The sequence below is a fragment of the Amblyomma mixtum genome, chromosome 9 (assembly GCF_055824585.1).
Source record: "Amblyomma mixtum isolate Tamu chromosome 9, ASM5582458v1, whole genome shotgun sequence".
Classification (NCBI taxonomy): domain Eukaryota; kingdom Metazoa; phylum Arthropoda; class Arachnida; order Ixodida; family Ixodidae; genus Amblyomma; species Amblyomma mixtum.
Window position 1 is genome coordinate 44,606,433 of NC_143020.1, and position 18,527 is coordinate 44,624,959.

The 18,527-nt window shown below is 45.6% G+C and overlaps 1 protein-coding gene across 1 annotated transcript in view; it reads left to right on the forward strand.

The window, feature by feature from the left end:
* LOC149328867 (neprilysin-1-like) overlaps positions 1 to 18,527 on the forward strand; it is a 53,618-nt gene that overhangs the window by 5,752 nt on the left and 29,339 nt on the right. The window contains exons 3-6 of the mRNA XM_089559119.1: positions 6,547 to 6,579; positions 11,958 to 12,194; positions 16,221 to 16,527; positions 18,111 to 18,423. Coding sequence (XP_089415245.1) covers positions 6,547 to 6,579; positions 11,958 to 12,194; positions 16,221 to 16,527; positions 18,111 to 18,423 — 890 coding nt within the window. The remainder of the gene's footprint in view (positions 1 to 6,546; positions 6,580 to 11,957; positions 12,195 to 16,220; positions 16,528 to 18,110; positions 18,424 to 18,527) is intronic.

Here is an 18,527-nt window from a genome sequence, read left to right on the forward strand (position 1 = left end):
CAAATAAAAAAAAAATCGTCCTATCACAAACGCAAAGTGAGTGTGCCAAGGCAGTTTTCTTTTTTTCTTGTATTCGGTGAAATGTTTAGGGGAACCCCGTAAGATGGAGCAGATTTGTAGTAAGGGAGGAATTACTCGAGGGCATTCACCCAAATTAGGCCTTACGGCTAAAAAGCAAAGCTATACAGCTTTCTCAGAAACTTCGTAGTTAGAGAAAAATTCGTCCTAGACCGAGGTTCGAACCCTGGACCACTGCTTCGCTGTAGCAGTCCTTCTACCAACTGAACTAACTTGGACGGCAAGCTTATTGTATTTGTATGGAAGATCGCGACTCTGATCCGTAGTGCCCGTGGGAGAGGTACTGACGATAGCGAAGAAGATGTTACTTTATACTTGCGAATGTTAGAAGCCAATGTTATAAATGACGTCATTTCAAGAGTTTCTTGCGTTTCGTCGTTAGCCACAGCTGTATTTCATGCAAAGAACACCCTCTCTTTCGAAACTCTAACCTAAAGATGCCAATATTCGTACGATGGCCTTAATTGGAGCATTTCGTCTACTTACCAAAGGAGAAAAGCGCGAAAAATACTCGTCGTATTCTCTAACTGAGCTGTGATAACACTCAAGCTGGTGAGGGGAGTACCATCTGGAAATCAACTGTTTGTTGGAATAAAATAAAATGGAACATACACAGACCCACCCTGAGCACACACAAGGGCAACAGACGTCGAGCAAAAAAAAATGATGGAACTTTTTTCACGAACATTGTAAAAGCTGCAATGTAGGTCTTTACATCTGCTTGGTACACGAGACATCCAGTATAAGGATCATGTGCATGAACCAGCTTGGGACTCTTGTAAAGATCTTATCTTTAGCTAGTGCTTCACCTAAATTGGTACATATGTCATCCTGCTTTGAACATTCCTTATCATGCCTGAAGGTCTTTGCATCTGCTTGGTACACGAGACCTCCAGTACAAGGATCATGTGCATGAACCAGCTTGGGACTCTTGTAAACATCTTAGCTGAAGCCTGTGCTTCACCTAAAGCGATGCATCTGTCATTCTGCTTCGAACATTGCTTATCATGCCTGAAGGTCTTTGCATCTGCTTGGTACACGAGACGTCCAGTATAAAGATCATGTGCATGAACCAGCTTGGGACTCTTGTAAACATCTTAGCTGAAGCTAGTGCCTCACCTAAAGCGGTACATCTATCATCCTACTTTGATCGTTGCTTTTAATTCCTTTCCACAATAGAAATCCTGTCTGTTTTTCCCTCCTGTGCAGTTAATTACAGTGCCTTTAGGTTTTAGGCTTATGTCCCAGGATCGAAGGAACGGGAGATATTGCACGGAAATAGGCCAGAACAGAACGGCGAGCCATGGCTTCACGTGCCACAACCAGGGGCTGTCCTTGTTTTCTTCTTCTCGTTCGGGTGTGGACTGGCCGTACTTTAGGCAGTTCCAAAGAAGGGCGCTACAGTGCCCCCGCTTAGACTCGAAGTCCAAACCGAACTGAGGTCTGGCAGCGCAGGAGGTGAAGCGGGGAGTCGGAGACGGTGGACAGGGGGCTGCCGACGTCAAGCAGCACTGCGACGCACTCAGTTGTGGTCTCCAGGTACGCGGCTTAATTAAGGCGGTACAGACAGACTGTCTCTTGACGGCCATTCTGAAAGAAGGTGGCAGTTTTTAACGTGCGGCGAAGGACCCGGAAAACTCCGTCGTTGGTCGGTATGAGTGGTGCCCGAACAGCTTCGCAGAGAACGGAAACCTCTGTAGAAAGAGCGAGATCTGAACGAACGAAGATGCTGTTGGGGAGGGAACTGCAAGGTGGATTAGGCCGGATGTCTTTAACGCAGTACATAAGGCGAAGCAGCTAATGTGAAGGAGTCTCCGGAGAGGCAGGGAACTACCGTACACCAGGTGTGCTGCAGAACATTGTAGGTCTTCTCGGACGACGGGCCTTACCAAGGTGCAGAAGGGGCAAGGTGTCAACCCAGTGGGCGCAATTGAGGCGGATTGTTAGGGCGGCCTTCAGTTGGAGGCGAAAGCGCTCCGCCATGCCGTTTGCGCATGGGTGGTACAGAGTGGTGCGGTAGTCCTTGGCGCCGTGAATGCGGGCAAGGTTAACAAACAGGACGGACTCAAATTGGCGCCGCGGTCTGTTGTCACGGTGCCAGTACAACCAAAACGAGGCGCCTTCGCAGAAATGAAGGCACCGGAAAAGTCTCAGCGCCGATGTCTCTAACAGGAACAGCCTCCGGACAGCATGTGAAAAGGCCGACCATGGTGAGTATGCAATAATAGTCTTGGGAAACGGATAGAGGTTCCTCGATGTCGAGATGAAGATTTTCAAAACAACGGACGATTGGAAGCAAAGCCTGGGGAGGCGTCCTGGTATGACGAGGAGCTTTTGTCGCCTGGCAGGGGAGACACGTGCGCTCCCGGGCGCATACATCACCGTTAACACCAGTCCAGACAGCGCTGGGTAAAAGGCGATGAGTAGCCCGAATTCATGGCTTAAATATGTGTAGTTATTGAAAAATGTGCGTCGTGGTGAAGCCGGAAAAAAGAGCGGGGAAGCTCTGCTGAAAGAGCACACTCTAAGGGCTCAGGGGAGCTTATTTGGGGCGCAAGCCACACTCGGAAAAAGCGGGGGTTCTCCCGAAAAGCCTTGAGCTCTCTGTCATCCTGCTGCGCTGAGGAGAACGCGGCCTAGTTCACGGTTTACGATGCGGAGCCAACCGCAGCAATAAAATAAAGCGCTTCAGCGGCGCAGTTGTCGGCAGTATTCGTGTGGCAAATGTCGGTAGTAATTTCCGAAATATAAGCGAGATTGCGGAGTTCGCGGGAAGCGCACTTCGATGTGGTCTTGCGAAAAACTTACGCCAGTGGCTTGTGATCGGTCAGTGCTTTAAACTGGCATCCTTCCAGGAAATTTCAAAAGTTCTCTATCGCATGTAGATTGCTAGTAGCTCGCATCTGAAGTCACTGCAGCGGGCCTCAACATGAAATAGCTTCCGAGAGTGGAAGGACAAAGGACGTCACTCGGTGTTAATAGACTATTGTAAGACAGCTCTGAAGGCCACACTGGAGGCATAAATTATCGATCAAGTACTAGTGTTAACGGGCGTATGGAAGCACGGCGTTTGCGACAGCTTGCTTGGTAGCAGCAAAGGCGGTTCGTGCTCCTGATCACCAGGAAGTGACAATGGACGGACAAGCGCTTGACCGAACGAAGTCGCTGATCGGACTGAGCAGCTCTTCGCTGTGCGGTACAAAGCGTCGGGAAAGATTCACCAGTCCCATGAATCTGCGTAACTGGCTCAGTATAGTAGGCTGGGTATAATCCTGAATAGTCTTGAAATACGACGGGAGGGCGGATACAATGCGATGTTATGTGACGGCACAGCATGATTCTCTCCAGAACCTTTGTCTCGAGGAGGTGCTGATATGGTGCACCTACACTGGTTTCAGAAAGTCTGAGAACTCGCTGGCAAGATAAAGAGGAGGCGCGGAGACGACCTGCCAGTAGCGCGCAGTTTTACATGATGTGGTACAAATTGAACTGCGCCTTGATCTGAAAAAAAACCGCGGCTTTCGGGTTCTGGGGCCAGAAAGGTGGGAGGCGAAGCCGTAATGAAGAGACGTACTGCTGGCCGCGAGACCTGTTCCATGCAGGGTTTGCACGGATCAGTTATTGCGTTAGTCCTCTGTCGCCAGTTGTAGGCTTATGCCTCATTAGCGGTGCATCTTATAACGCTTTCTCATAATCTATCAGGGCTATATATAGGTATTCCTTATAAAGCCAACGTATTTGCATCATATGATTTCTGGTGCATGTGTGGTCATTTTTTGTGCATCCCTTCTGAAGGCCAGCGTAATGCCTTCGTTTATCAAATTTAAGGTTGTTTTATTTAGACTAGGGAGCACCTTATTAAGCATCATGTAAACTATAGATATTTAGCTGATCAGTGGACACTTTTTCAAGTCCTTGGTGGGTCCTTTGTCGTGTATTAAGACATTATTATCAGTGTTTCAAGTTTTCAGCAGACTTATAGCCTTGAGGCACTGCTTACGCAGGGTGAAAAGTTTCACAAGCCATTATTTGCGACACTTCCACAACACAATTGCACTTACCTGATCCTCACAAGCCGTTTTAGTATTTGCTGTTAGTGTGGCTTTTCTTTTTCTTCCTTTGCGTTTCCGGTGGACTATTCAGTCACTCGAAAATTGCCTCAGTTATTCACGTCTTGCTTATTTTGCTACTGTATACATGTTTGCCGAAATCCTTGGCTTGTTTTACTTATTAACTGTTTTTGTAACGAAGTTGGACTCCTTGTCTTGTGCGGATATCTTATATTTACCCACGCGTAATTTCATCTTGCACGCTTTGTAGGCCGCCTTGTTTTTTTAAAACATATTAGGTTCTCTATCTAATGTGCTTCCTTATGTCGGATACTTCGTTTTGTAAGCTTGGAGAGTGTTTCTATTTTTCTATTATCATGGGTTTAAAGCACTTCATGCTTTAGTGTTTCTTGAATTATCTTTTGAGATATTGAGATAGCTTGCCAGAATTGTGTCTAACTACCGTATCCTCTACTAATCGGAAGGACTCAACAAAAATATTTGTCAAATAATCGCTTAATGTTTGAAGACTAACCTCGTCGTGCCCTGTCGAAACAAAGTATCTTTCTGCAGTGAAATCTTGAATTACACTACAGTCCCTCTTACCCCTAACTCGTTAATGCGCTTCTTCCTTTCGTGTTATTTCCATTCCATTTCAAATTAAGACTAACTCATCGTAACCGTGCTAATATTTGTCTATTTTTGCGCAAATGTGCTTCGGGGCCCTAAGCCTTGATGCAACACCGCAGAGGACGTACGGCTGTCAGTGCGACCTGAATTTGTATAAATATTTCCTGGCTCGCATTAGCCATGTTGTGTGACATACGTCACATAGCTGGCTAGATGCGAAGCAAGAATGATAAAGCCGCGCAATGTCAGAAAGAAAGATGTGGATACCAGAAAACCTGAGTAATGGTAGAAACCTACTTTGATAGAAGCGAACTCGTTGTCTAAATAAGAATGCTTCTGAAGGAACCAGCGCACAAAACACAACGGACAAGAAAAAGGTGGTACACGACGGACAGGAGCGCTGAACTTACAAACTAAATAAGAATGACAGCGTTCGTTTCCGCTTGTTCTCACCAAGTCGGGCACAACAAAAAGGCTGAAGCGGCGAATGGATCTCCGGAGAGCGCCTTCAGCTAATAATGTTGCCATCATGAAGGTGTTAGCCGCCGTTTGCTGAAGGCTTTTTGAAGCGCTGTTTCCTCTTCACCTTGGAGTTTAATTTACTATAGCTGTAGACAGCAGAGAAGTCACTGGATCAAATAGGAAAACAGCAAAATAAGAACGCCAGTGTCCTATTTCACTGTTGAGAATGCTGTGCCCTAAACCTGGACAAACACATATGAAGAAGCAACACTTTGAACTTTGTATAAGAACACCTAGATATCTCATGCATGTTTTACAGGGTGTCCAGTCTATGTTTATAGTCAAGGGTTAAAAAATAAGATATTTGAGGTAGGCCAGGAGAACCACTTTCATACAGCTACCAGCCGGCTCGCGCATTTAGGCAATTTTTGTTTCGCAATGAATTAATTAGCATTTAAGATAATTTTCCTAAATGCGTAAATATCGACTTTAGACAGCAAATGGGAGTAGAAAAGTTGGAAAACACCTTCAGAAACCCCAATTCTACTTATTTGCAATAAATAAAGCCTTAGGTGGTGTATCTTTTTTCCGAGCTCCAAAGAAAATGCCCGAAATACAAAAAAAATCACGTGACTAGCGCATTCGCGCGCCACGATTGTGCTGCTCTCAATCCTGGCTTGAGTGAACTAAACCAGCTGCTGGCAAGGCGCGAGGACCCCATTGCTTCGGCAGGCTGATATGTTGACGGTGGTTGCGACGCCCACGCGAGATAGTCAGCAAGCGTGACGGTGCATCCACCGTCGACATTTCGGCCTGCCAGAGCAGTGTGGTCGTCGCGCCTTGCCAGCAGATGATTTCGTTCACTCAAGCCAGGATTGAGAGCAACAGAATCGTGGCGCGCGAATGGGCTAGTAACTTGATTTCTTTTTATTTTTCGGGCTTTCTTTGGAGCTCGGGAAAAAGATGCACGTGAGGGCTTCTTTATCGCAAATAAATGGAATGCGGGTTTCTGAAGGTGCTCTCCAACTTTGCTATTCACTTGTTCTGTCTAAAATCAATACTTACGCATTTAGGAAAATTATCTTTGTTGCTAATTAAGTATTTGCCAAAACAAAATATTGCCCATGATGCGCAGGCCGGTTGGTAGGTATATGTAAGTGGTTTCCCTGGCCTACCTAAAATATTCAATCTTTTAACCCTTGGCTTAAGTTAGCCTGGACACCCTGTATAACTCGTTGTCCACCATATGCCTGCTCACGAGAGAGCATGCTGTGGTCATACTGGGAACAGCTAAGTTTGGACGTTTTCTTTTCGATTGTTGTTTCAGCCCTAGCAGAAATCGAAGTGGAAAAGCCCTCCGGTAAGTGCACGTTGCTCGGTGCCACGGTGTGCTCGAGCTTAGTATCCCGGATACCGAATGTATTATAACGCCCTCTTTTAAGGCATAAAAAAAAAGCCGCGATTTGAATGCCTCATCAGAGTGAGTGAGTGCGCGGGACAAAAAAAAAGAAAATGGCAGGGAACACACAGGCTCGCGTTAAGGGTAGGAAGCGATAGCGTTAATGACATAGTGCCCATATGTGCGAAATTGATGATTCTCAACGTTACAGTCATATGCTCCCGGGAGTCCTCTTACCACTCCTTGCGCAGTGGTGAAGCAGTTACGGGAAGCGCCACTGTCCAATGATGACTGTTGCTGCCGCCGGCGGGTCTTGAGCGACCGAATTTGCTGTCCTCGAGCGATCAACCATTAGTTTAAATGCCACCTTCGAGAGTGATTAGTTTGTTCAAAACTCGTTTGGCAGGTTGCGAAGACCCTGCAGCCCGCTGAGGTTGATTCTCCGGGGCGGCTCCCTGAGCCATCCTATTTATCGCTCACAATGCCAAAACCGGAATTTTTGTACGGGCCCTTTATAGTTCAGTAGAAGGGTATTGGTGAGGCTGGTAAAGAGTGCTGACTACGTCTGTTCCATGGCACCAACGCGATCTTTGTGATCCTGTTCGTCAGATAAATACTTATCCAGACGCGAAACAGGACCGTATTGCCCGAGACGAGCTTCAAACTTCATGATTGTACCATCAGTTTTTTTCTTGTAGGTTTTCTCTCGTTGCGTTTGAATTTCATTGTGTTCTCGGCTTTTCTGTTTTAGTGTTAAAGTGTTCCTCTCCCGCTTCGTCCCATTTGAATGGAGCTATCTCTTGATTTGCAGTGACTATGCAGTTTCGGATGTGATTATAGGTAATACAAACAAAGGTTGCTCATCGTCCCCTACATTACGGTGCCAAGCTAGAGTTATTGATTGTTAGCGCACAGTGCTTATATTCAAAATATATTTCGTACAGTTAACGCCCAGCGTGATCTTCTTGATTTTTTTTTATTGCGGACGACGTTTTTAGTGACACAAACACTCTTGCCGCGACTGGGGCTGCTTGAAGCTCTAGTGTGTTTTTTCATGTCCTCTTCGCGTTTACCTATCCTTGTCAGGATAGCGGGTTAGCGGGTATCGCGGGTTGTTCCGTTCGCTGCCTGTCAGTAAAATAATTTTGGATCAGGAACTGGAGAGCAAAACCTTAAGGAACTTTCGCTAATGATGACGAAAGACTAAGCATAAGAAATGAATGTTTTGGTAATTCGAAGATTCTGTTTCCGTTTTCTTGCACAGTACTGAGAAAAGTGGCCGGCCGAAAGTCGCTCTTCCTTGACTTCTTCATTCTTCACCGAGGCTTTGTTCAGAATTTTGGTCTTTTATTTAGAAAAACAAACAAACCTTTCAGCAGTATGTTAAGTTACTAGGATGACAATTTCAGCTCAATAGTAAGATAATTTGATTGCAGGCTGAAGAGTTCAATGCCACAAGTAACAAGATATAGCGTTCTCTCTCATTTTACATTTCGCCCCACTCTTCGCAAATATTTTCACACTGATGTCTTTATGCACGTAGAGTCCCCGGTAATTCTAAAACACTGCCAGGTCGTGATGACATAGGTGCTTGTACCTTCTTCTAGTTCTTGATTTTTTATTACTGCACTTTACCCCTCCCCCCCCCCCCCCCCCACCCCCATCACTCGTCCCCTTCCCCTGTTTTCTGTCTAGTATCAAAAGAGGGTATTTAAGGGTACACAAAATGATTTCCACCATCTGGCTAGGTGCGACTGCCCGATGCGAGAACGCCGTATCCGAACGAAGCGAAATTCGACGGTGACAATACAGTCGTAGAAAAAGACGGGAAAAGAGGCGCCGCGTTGGCTCAGTGGTTGTGGCGCTCGGCTGCTGACCCGAAACACGTGGGTTCGATCTCGGGTGCGGCGGTCGAATTTCGATCGAGGCGAAATTCTAGAGCCCGTGTACTGTGCGATGTCAGTGCACGTTAAAGAAACCCAGCCGGTCGAAATTTCCAGAGACCTTCACTACGGCGTCCCTCATAGCCGGAGTCGCTTTGGGACTTTAACCCCCCTTTTAACACAGCGCTATGTTCCTTCTATCTCCAGGTTGTTGGTTCTCGCTGTGCTTTGGTCTAGCTAGAAGAAAAAGCACTTCTAGTCGTCTACCCTTGCGGTCTGGTATTGCTGAGAACGTAGCAATCTAAAGCTAAACCCTAGTTATTTCTTCACGTCGCTATCCTGGCACGCATTGGCTGTAAGACGAGCGAGAGGTGCCACCACTATCGTGCAGCTTAAACCTGTTTTCTAACTACGCCGTTATTATTTTCGCGCGCAACAAAGTGCTCGCGATATTCCCGGCCGCAGACGCTAATCAGCTCTAAACTTATAAGGCAGCGACGTTTCTCTATTTTTACTTGCGTGCCTCTAAGTCCTCCTCGCCGATCATAGGGCGATGGCTGCCGAAAAAGCCAAGAAATGTATATAAAGCAAGCAGGGAACTACAAATCTGTGGCTTTTTTTCGTCGCCTGCGTGGTATTCGAATCTTTATGCTAAGTTGTTTTCTCTTCATGAGGTAATCTTTCGTGCATATAATTGATTACATATTGGCGGCACAGAAGTATCTTGCACATGCTCGAACGTTGGACCCATTTAGAAATAAAACAAAAATTATGGCTGTGACTACGGTGCCTGCTCTGCTCGCCGTGAACCAATCACAAGGGCGGAAAACAGAGCGAAAGAAAATCAAGAGGTAGTTTAAATTCCTGAAAGAGCACAGCGATATAAACGAAACGGCGCTAAATTCCCGGAAAAGCGGAACCTTGTCTCAGAAAAAAAAGTGGGCGGTTCTTGTTGCCAAGAGCAGAGGATAGATACGCGTACGATGGTAATTTTGTTGCTCAGCTATCATCGCTAGCAGCTCAACGCTGTACACTACACATAACTTAAATGTACACGGTGGCTTGACGCGTTTTAGTCGTTATTGTTGCAGCTTACGTGGTCAGGATTGTGTCGGGCCTTAAGTTCCTCATTTATTTGATTTGGCACGTTTTCCGCGATTGTTTAGAAAGTATAGACTTAGTGCGGGTAATTACTCAGTTCCTTTCATCTCTTCCATTTTAACTGCGCATGGATTTAAGAGAATCAAGCGATGCAGACAACCAAAGCCACTAAATAGATAAAATGCACCTCGCTGGCTGCGTAACCTATGACAATAACCGAATATAGAAGTTTGGAGCCCTCGTACGTAACATTATTTTCACCGTCGCCATTTTAATGAAAGCACCCCTTTTACAAATAGAAAGCTCTTCACATACATTTATTCCTAACTGCAGTGTAATCGACTTTCCATAAACCTCGCGAACGTGCAAGGGATGCCAAAACTTTGTTTTCTTCATTTCAGCAAGGAAATAGAAGCTACGTTTGGTTTGAATTTTGTGGCGTGTTCTTGAGGGTTCCTGGCGTGGGTTAGGAAAAATAAAACAGCAATAAACACTTCGTCCATGTCCTATTCTATTTAAGAATGTATAAAGCGATAAAAATGCCGTCGACTAGCTCAAACATGTGCACTAAAATTGCTGAGCCCATTCTTTTGTTGGGCTGGTTGGTATTCTGTGGTGTTGGCTGAAAGAGCGCACACGGAAGAGGAATGAAAGTTGGGAAGACGAAAACAGCGCTGACTATCAACAGAGCTTTATAGGAAAAAAGAGGAAATTCAAAAGAAACTTCTGTGGCATGTGATGGATCTAAAGTCACAGCGTGAAACATGACCCATGTCTTCGAAAACAATTAATACTAACAGCGTTGAAAAAACAACGACAGCCGTTTTACAGATCAAAACTGCTGTGTATTTTTGTTCCTCATTCTTCCCACGTTTTTTCAGCGTTTTTTGTTTTGTTTTCGTGCTTTGATTTTCGCATTGTTGATGATAATGGTTTTAGAAGACACGTCTTATATGAAGTTTTTAATTCTGCTGGTTCTCATGTCACAGAAGCTTTTTAGAAATGTTCCCCTTTTTTCCAATGAAGATCAGTTGAAAGTCAACGCTATATTCGTCTTCCTCACAGGTCGTCCTCATCTCTGTGCCATATTTGATGCTACACAGAAGCTACACAGCCTTGCCTGCCTTCATGCTAGCTTGCGTGGAAACCTGATAGTCTTATCTGCGGTTAATTTTTTCGCAATGTACGGAATTGAAGTGAACTAAAAAATTTGGCCTGCAAAAGAAGCCACATTAGTTCTAAGATGTGTGATTTGATCTAATTTTGTTTGTTCACTGCTAGTAAGTAGCCTCCGTTGTTCCATTTTTCGGTGCGCCTGCTACCCCGTTGTTCTTGCTCGCTTTCGACAAGACGTAAACTTGCCTACAGTGTCTTCATATTTCGTGTCTACATTTACCTGGAGCTTTTGAATGTACGACCGAAGAGCCAATTGTTTTACTGATGGAGGCAGGTGACGTGTCAAAATAATGACCCCGCTGCCTCGAGCCTGCTTTACTCTAAGTAAAAAAACAAAACGTAAGAATTGTGGCCTACCTTTCAACCAATATTTTCTGTTCAATTCATCGAATTTCTGTCGCTTGTCAACCACGGCGTGAATCTACAGCTCCTACCGATTCCACTGGCTCCTAGCTCTCAGCCATCAGGCTACAAGTGACAGCTGGTAATAACCAACAGTCAAATGACTCTGGCGGAAAATGCTTACTTCGAAGATTGCCAAGAATAAATTACCGGTTAAAATACAACAGTCCTCTGGTCTGTAAACTGGCCTCGCTTCTAAGCACTAATGTCATCCTGCTGGTAAGAAGGAACTCGTGGGAGACCTTGCAGCTGCTTCTCTGAATTAGCGAACAAAATCGGAGTTGACGCCATGTACACCGTTTTCTGCATGCGTGTCAGGCTCCAGGCTAGCCATATTATTGCTGTGGCTTCTATTTCCGGCCTGGGAAAGTTTTATGCTAGTAGTTGTGTTTATTTATAAGTATTTATGAATGTGATATATTTTTGTGTGCGTGTTTCATCCACTAATCTCTATCTCCTTCTGTCCTGTCTCCCATTTGCTTATTTTCTTATTCCTTCTTAATGACCATGTATTTACGATGGCCGCAGCCCAATGTCCCGAAAATAATACTGCACTTTCTGGTGTCCTGCCACTCCGTTCTGAATTATGCTTGAAAAAATCCGCCATCACTTACACTGGAACTATGACATTAGACGTTCATGATGTGTACTAAAATGATTTTACTTCATTTAATGTGCATATGCACCTTTAGGCCTGTCCTAGATCTCCCCTAGCGACAATTATTGACTTGCGGGTAACGATGGCTTGGCTATATTTCTTATGGTTCCACCTTGAAGTTTCCACCAGCGAAAAGTCGAAGACACGTGGCTCTCTGAGGAAACAAGGGCAACCCCCTTCCAAGAGTTCCGCGAGCGGGAAATCAACCCCTGCAGCATCACTGAAAAGCACGGCCGAGCCGCCTGCCGAAGTTCACGGCTACCCGCCGGTAGCCACCAAGGAAGAACCGGAAGAAGCGGCACCAGGGGAGACAGTCGTATCACCCGAAGGCGAACAAGGGGCAGCCGAATGGGAAGGTGAGCTTGAGAAATCAATAACGAGCCACTAAGTCAGCAGCGCAAAACTGATTGAGAACTCGTGAGACTCGTACAATAAAACAACTCGTGCATACCGCGCGTGTAGCAAAATGGCGTTTAAAGAACACTGTTACGTTTACTAAGGAAACACGCGAGCTATTGTTTGAACTCACGTGTTATTTTACGTTAACATACTGAGAACTACTGCTTGTATGGACGTGAGAGTCTAAAAATTCGTGACTTCAGCACGATGCAACCCTCACTGCTTCAAATATACTGGGAAGATATACAGCAAACTTCGTCAGGAAAGGTTAGGTTCTAAAATTGAGAAGTTCCGCAGGTTAAGAAAAATTGCTCCGCAATACATTCGCTCGCAAACATTTTGCCCTTATGCACATTTTAGATTGGTATACATACATAGATGGCTTGTGTCCTTAGTACACGCGAAAAAACTAAATAGATTCCTCTCATACTTTACGCACTGACGGTTAAGATGAGAAAGTGGAGTTTGAAGAAACTGCAATAAGAATTTCAGGTAGGGATTCTAGGAATTGTTCATAAAATGAAAATCTGAGCTGCTCAGCAGGTGCTTCTACTACCAACGGTGTTCAAAATTTTAAATTTACAAAGGCTATAACGGTGACCCGGGCATAACCGTGTAGAAATCACTTGGACGAAGAAACAAACGCAGGGAATCGAGCACTCTGTCGCCATGTCTTTTTCCACGTTCGTGTCTTTTCTGCGCTGTTCTATCCTGATTAAGCACCATTAAGCCTGTTCATCCGTCATACAAGTTGACAGTAATGAAATTCAAATTCGTGCAAAATAATAGAACATGATGAAATGAGCCAAAAGCCAACACATATGTCGAGTTCTCAGTGTAGTGAATATATGTTTTCAATTGCCTTGGGCTCATAGTTGATTACGATTCTTGAAACAGCTGACTGCGTAGTTTTTGTGTCCATGCCAACAGTCAGTTCACCAAATCTCTCTGTGTTCTGAAAATTGGTCAAATGCCATTTCGCTGTAATAATGGCTGTATTTCTTTTGTGAGCCCCTTCGTTGCATTTTTCTCTTGCACCTTTCTAGGGTAAGAAAAACTGGTGAATTTTCAAAATAATTCAGAGAGGCTTGAAAATAATCTCTTAAAGAAAGATATATCCTGAGAGATGAATACCTACTATGCAAGCACGCTCCATAGGTTGCACCTCAATTATCGCTTATCGCTTTCGTTAGGGCTAATGTGGCGATTCTTTTAGGTCTGTATACCAGGTTTTTTGAAAGATCATTGAAATAGCCTCTGAAAAAAAGTGGCTGTCTCCACATTCCGCAATACGCAATGGAGCCCAAATTTACTGGGGCAAACTAATGGTGAGAAACAATATCATCATAGCCGACATTTTATGGAGTCTGTACACATATATAAAGCAAAATAAAATTGTGAGAGTTATACTGGTGAGAAACCATAAAATATGCGCCTTGACTACCAAATATAAACAGAACGTTTTCGACACTATTCATGTTCTTAACATTTTCTCGGTGGCTCTACTTGTGTGAAAGCAGGTCATGGGTAGCAGCATTAATAAAGATTGACGTAGAATTAGGCTAAACATCTAAAAGACCTCGCAACAGAAGGTGTTTAGCCGAATTTGTTATAACTTCAAGTCCGCTGCAGCAGAAGCGGTAGGACGAAAACTTGCTCGTTTCTTTCATGGTCCTTTTCCTACAATTTTTTCTGCAACCACCCTGATGTTGTAAAAGGAACGGCAAAAATTCTAGAAGTAAGTTCATAAACTAACTCCGAGTAAAAAGCAAGGTATCCTTTTTCATAATCTCATACAAGAAATTTTTCCTCGCATAGGGTGAGTTCATATATGACTACGTAAGCAGCTTTACCTCGCAGTGTTAAGAAGTGTACAGAACATGCGCAGTAGACTTCGAAGCTATCCTTCTATACAAAAAACACTCAGCATTGTTAAAGATACCGCAACGCTTTTTATCTTGATGGTGTCAAGGTTATTGACAAATAAAACCGTTTTTTTGGCGTTCGAAACTGTACCTTTACACTTTCCCCAGAAATGAACACATTTGCCACGAAGCCCATCGAAGGTACTATATTCGCGACAACATTTGCAATTCTAAGTTCACTTTTCCCAATTCAGTCGGATGCGTAGGATTGGTTGTGGTATTCATTATTTATCACGTTCAATTGCATTAGCCCGAAAACATGGAGAGGAGGACGAAAGAATTTGCCGCTGAGCTTGAATCGCCCTACCTTGCGCCCCCACGGGCCAACTCGTCAGCGATATCATCGAATACAGTTTGATTCCTACAGTCTGCCGCCTTCTTCCACATTTACCTTCACTTTGATTGGTTTATTGGTTTATTAGGGTTTAACGTCCCAAAGCGACTAAGACTATGAGGGACTCTGTAGTGGAGGGCTCCGGGAGTTTCGACCACCTGGGGTTCTTTAACGTGCGCTGACATCGCACAGTACACGGGCCTCTAGAATTTCGCCTCCATCGAAATTCGGCCGCAGCGCCCGGGATCCAACCCGCGTCTTTCAGGTCAGCAGCTGAGCGCCGTAACCACTGAGCCACCGCGGCGGCTACCTTCACTTTGAATCCACTCCGTCATTCCAGATTAGCCTTGGGTATCTGCTTTCAGCATCACGCTCACATTTTATTCCCTCTTCTCCATTTACGCAAGGATACCTCTGTCGCTCTCTTACCCTACTTTGCTCTCTTTTATCCTATTGGATCAGTGATCTCTGCATCAAGTATTGTCTCCTTTGTATTAGCTGATTTCACATTTAAGTCCCACTGATCTCCACTAGGGGAGCTGGATGCCGCATCGGGCGCGCGAAAGTGAAGCCACCGGAAGTAAGCGGCCTTGTACCGGAAGTCAGCCTTTGGAAGTGCATGAAATCGGACCTGAGCACGGTTTTTCAGTTCCAGATTTGTTTTCACACTTAGCATTTCGTATTTTCGTCGTTCTCGTCTTTTTATATGGCAATGCCTACCTGTTGCGCCGTGAACTGAGCGAGGAGACCAGCGAAGTCTTCGGGAAAGACGTTTCGAAAATTAGGGTCCACTGCATCGCAATGGGACGACACTAGCAGACGACAGGACGTCGCTACACGCAGCAAGTATGGAGCCTCGTCTACCCGACTCGGTGTAGTCTCGTTTGCCTAGCTTCGCCAACTCTGCTCTTTACTGTCATGCTTGTTCCCACGCTCAAGCCCAAGTAATGCTATCAATGGGGGATAAATATAACAATAGGTTGAAACATTCACCAGGCACTTTGCAGCGACCGTTTTACCGAATTATGTTTAGACCGAACCGGAGCGAGGGCTAGGCTACTATCTGGTGAGGTGTTGACGGTGTTCGGTTGGTTCACATTAGCCCCTCCAAAAGGTATGGTACTGCTTGTTCGACGGAGCGCGTCATGCACTGTTTCGTATTGTATCAAGTTAAGCCTGAATGGGTTTATTCGTTGTGCTTGGTGCAGTTGACCTCTAACAGCGCTTCTCACGCGCACTGCAGCATTCGTCTTTCTTGTCAGTCGTTCCTCTCGCTCTGTGCCTTTTCTTTGCTTCATGAAAATTAGGTTTTCAGATGACCTAGCCTGATCGTCATTCCATTACTTCTCCTTCACGATCTGACGACAAGAACCAGACAAGAACGTCGTGTATAATGCTCGTACTCCTTTGCCGCGGCAGGGTGAGACCTGCATGCCTGTTTTCTTCGGTTTCTCTGAAATTTCAGGGTTCTGCACACAATGCTGACATTTCTCGCGTTCAGCTTGCTTCCTACTTTCATACAACAGCAGACATTGCACGAGAACAACGCAAAAAACTAAGAACGAAAGGGCGAAAGACGCGACTTTTTGCGTCGAAATACACAGCAGACCCGACTTCCGGGACAAGCCGTCCAACTTCCGGTGGTTTCACTCGCGCTCGTCTCGGAAAGCGGGAATGCGGCATCCAGCCACCTAGTGTAGATAAGTGTTAAATCCTGGCCGCAGGTGCGGACCAGTTTCCCGAGTGGGCCCCAGCGGCGCCCGAAGGCCCCCGCGCCAAGGACCCCGAGCAGGAGGAAGCTCGCCGGATGCTCCTGACGGCGCTGGTCATCCTGGCTGCGCTGCTGGTGCTGGTGCTGGCGGCGCTCTTCTACTACACCAAGCCGCTGGATGTGATCACCAACCGTACCCTCAAGATCGCCCCCTGTTCGTCGCCCGGCTGCATCAAGGCCAAGGAGATCGCGGAGGACATGCGCCTCGCCACCACGGGCAAGCAGGGAAGAGAGCTCCACCCCTGCGACAACTTTTACCTGTGAGCACGTCGACATTTTCTTCTTCTTCAGCCGGTGTGCTGTTCTGCTTAGCATATGATCCCGGCTTCGGTATTTCTCCAAAGAGGACACAACCACGAATGCAACGACAGTCCTCAGGCAACAAAGAGAATTAGAGCAAAGAAAAGAGTTTCAACTACTATTTTTACAGCAAGAGCGATATAAGATGTACCAGAAAAAACAAAACAAAAAAACAGCACCCACCCTCTCTGTAGCACAGGTGCGCGGAGAGTAGACTCTTATCTCCATGAAGTGTCACTGTCAGTTCGATGCATATTCTGCGCTACAGCTCTCAGCTTTCTAGAACAGACACTGAGCCTCCGCCCCGTAGAACTACACATATTTCTATTGCACCTTTATCACGACAAATCCAAGCTTAAGTGCGTACTCTGTTCCATACGTAGTTCCATACGTTCCATACGTAGGACTAGAACCAATCCAGCGAGGAAATGTGTATGACAGGCAGAAAAATAATGGGGTATTAGTTAGCGTCTTCTTCAAGACTATTACGTTGATTGTGCAATTTTATGGTTATCTATTAGCGAACCTTAAACAGCATCCTTCTTCCTTTTGAAATCCGATATACCCCTACTATTTTTTAACCATAACACGACATCAGTGTGCAAGATTTTCTAGAAATATGATGGCCTCTAACAGGTTATTTTGCAAAATTGAGCGCCTCTTTTGCTTCATGATTCATCATCATCATCATCAGCCTGACTACACCGACTGCAGGGCAATGGCCTCTCCCATGTCTCTCCAATTAACCCTGTCCTTTGTCTGTTGCCGCCACTGTATCCCCGCAAACTTCTTAATCTCATCCGCACACCTAACTTTCTGCCGTCCCCTGCTACGTTTGCCTTCTCTTGGAATCCACTCCGTTACCCTTAAGGACCAGCGGTTATCTTCATGATTATAGTTATAGTTCATGATTATAGCTTCATGATTATAGTTCACAAAACATGGGCATGGAGTGGAGCGAGTAGACAACCACTGATCCCCTAATCTAGTCCAGGTCATTTGTACGCAAAGGAAATAGCGGGCTTAAGGGAAAGTACTGTGGGTTGTAAAAATATATATCTGGTGGGGATAAGGTGCTTCAGCCAGTTTAGGATAGAGTTAATTATAAATAGAAAGCTCCCGCCATCATTCCATAGTGAACTTAATTGAATTAAAAGTCGTTCAGTAAAAAACATAGCAGGGCAAGCTGGTGCATTGCTTGTAGAAATCAAACCGAGCAAAGATAGCATACAGAATAGGACAACGACGGGACATGCGCTCCTTGCGACCTTGTTTAACCTTGCGACGATGATAATGGCGGCTATTATCACATTGCTACGCCCCGCAAAATCACCATGCGCTGCATCTGCCCAAATGTGTTGTTTAGTCTTTGGACTGCTATTTATGAAGCATCTAAAAGTCAGTAGCTGTTCATGCACTACTTTACTAACAATGGTTTTCAGAACTTCTATTTGCAAGAGACCTTTCGGTTAGGGCTTTCTGTGCCCATGCTGCGGCTCATTCAGTAGTGTTCATATTTCCCCTGATTCTTTCTTGGCTCCAGGTACTCCTGCGGCGGGTGGGCCAGCAGCCAGCCTCTAGAAATCAGCGTTCGGGACGTGCTGAACAACCTGCTCATCGAGAACATGAACCTGACACTCTCGACCACCACAGTGGACGCCGGAGAGAACGAGCCCTACCGCAACCTGATTGTGTTCTACAGGTCCTGCCTCGACTTCCACACCAACCCCATGCCGGCGGACGTGCGGGTGCGCAAGGCCCTGTACCTCCTCGACCTGAGTTTCACCGAGTGGCTGGAGCACAACCAGGACCCCATCATCCTCTTCTTCTTCGTCATACGACTCACCCTGTCCAAGGTATTCAACTGAAAATTGGAAAGATAAACGTCCCGACGCAACGCATGGGCTGTGAGAGACGTCCTAGGGGAGGACATCGCTATAATTTAAATCAACTGGGGTTC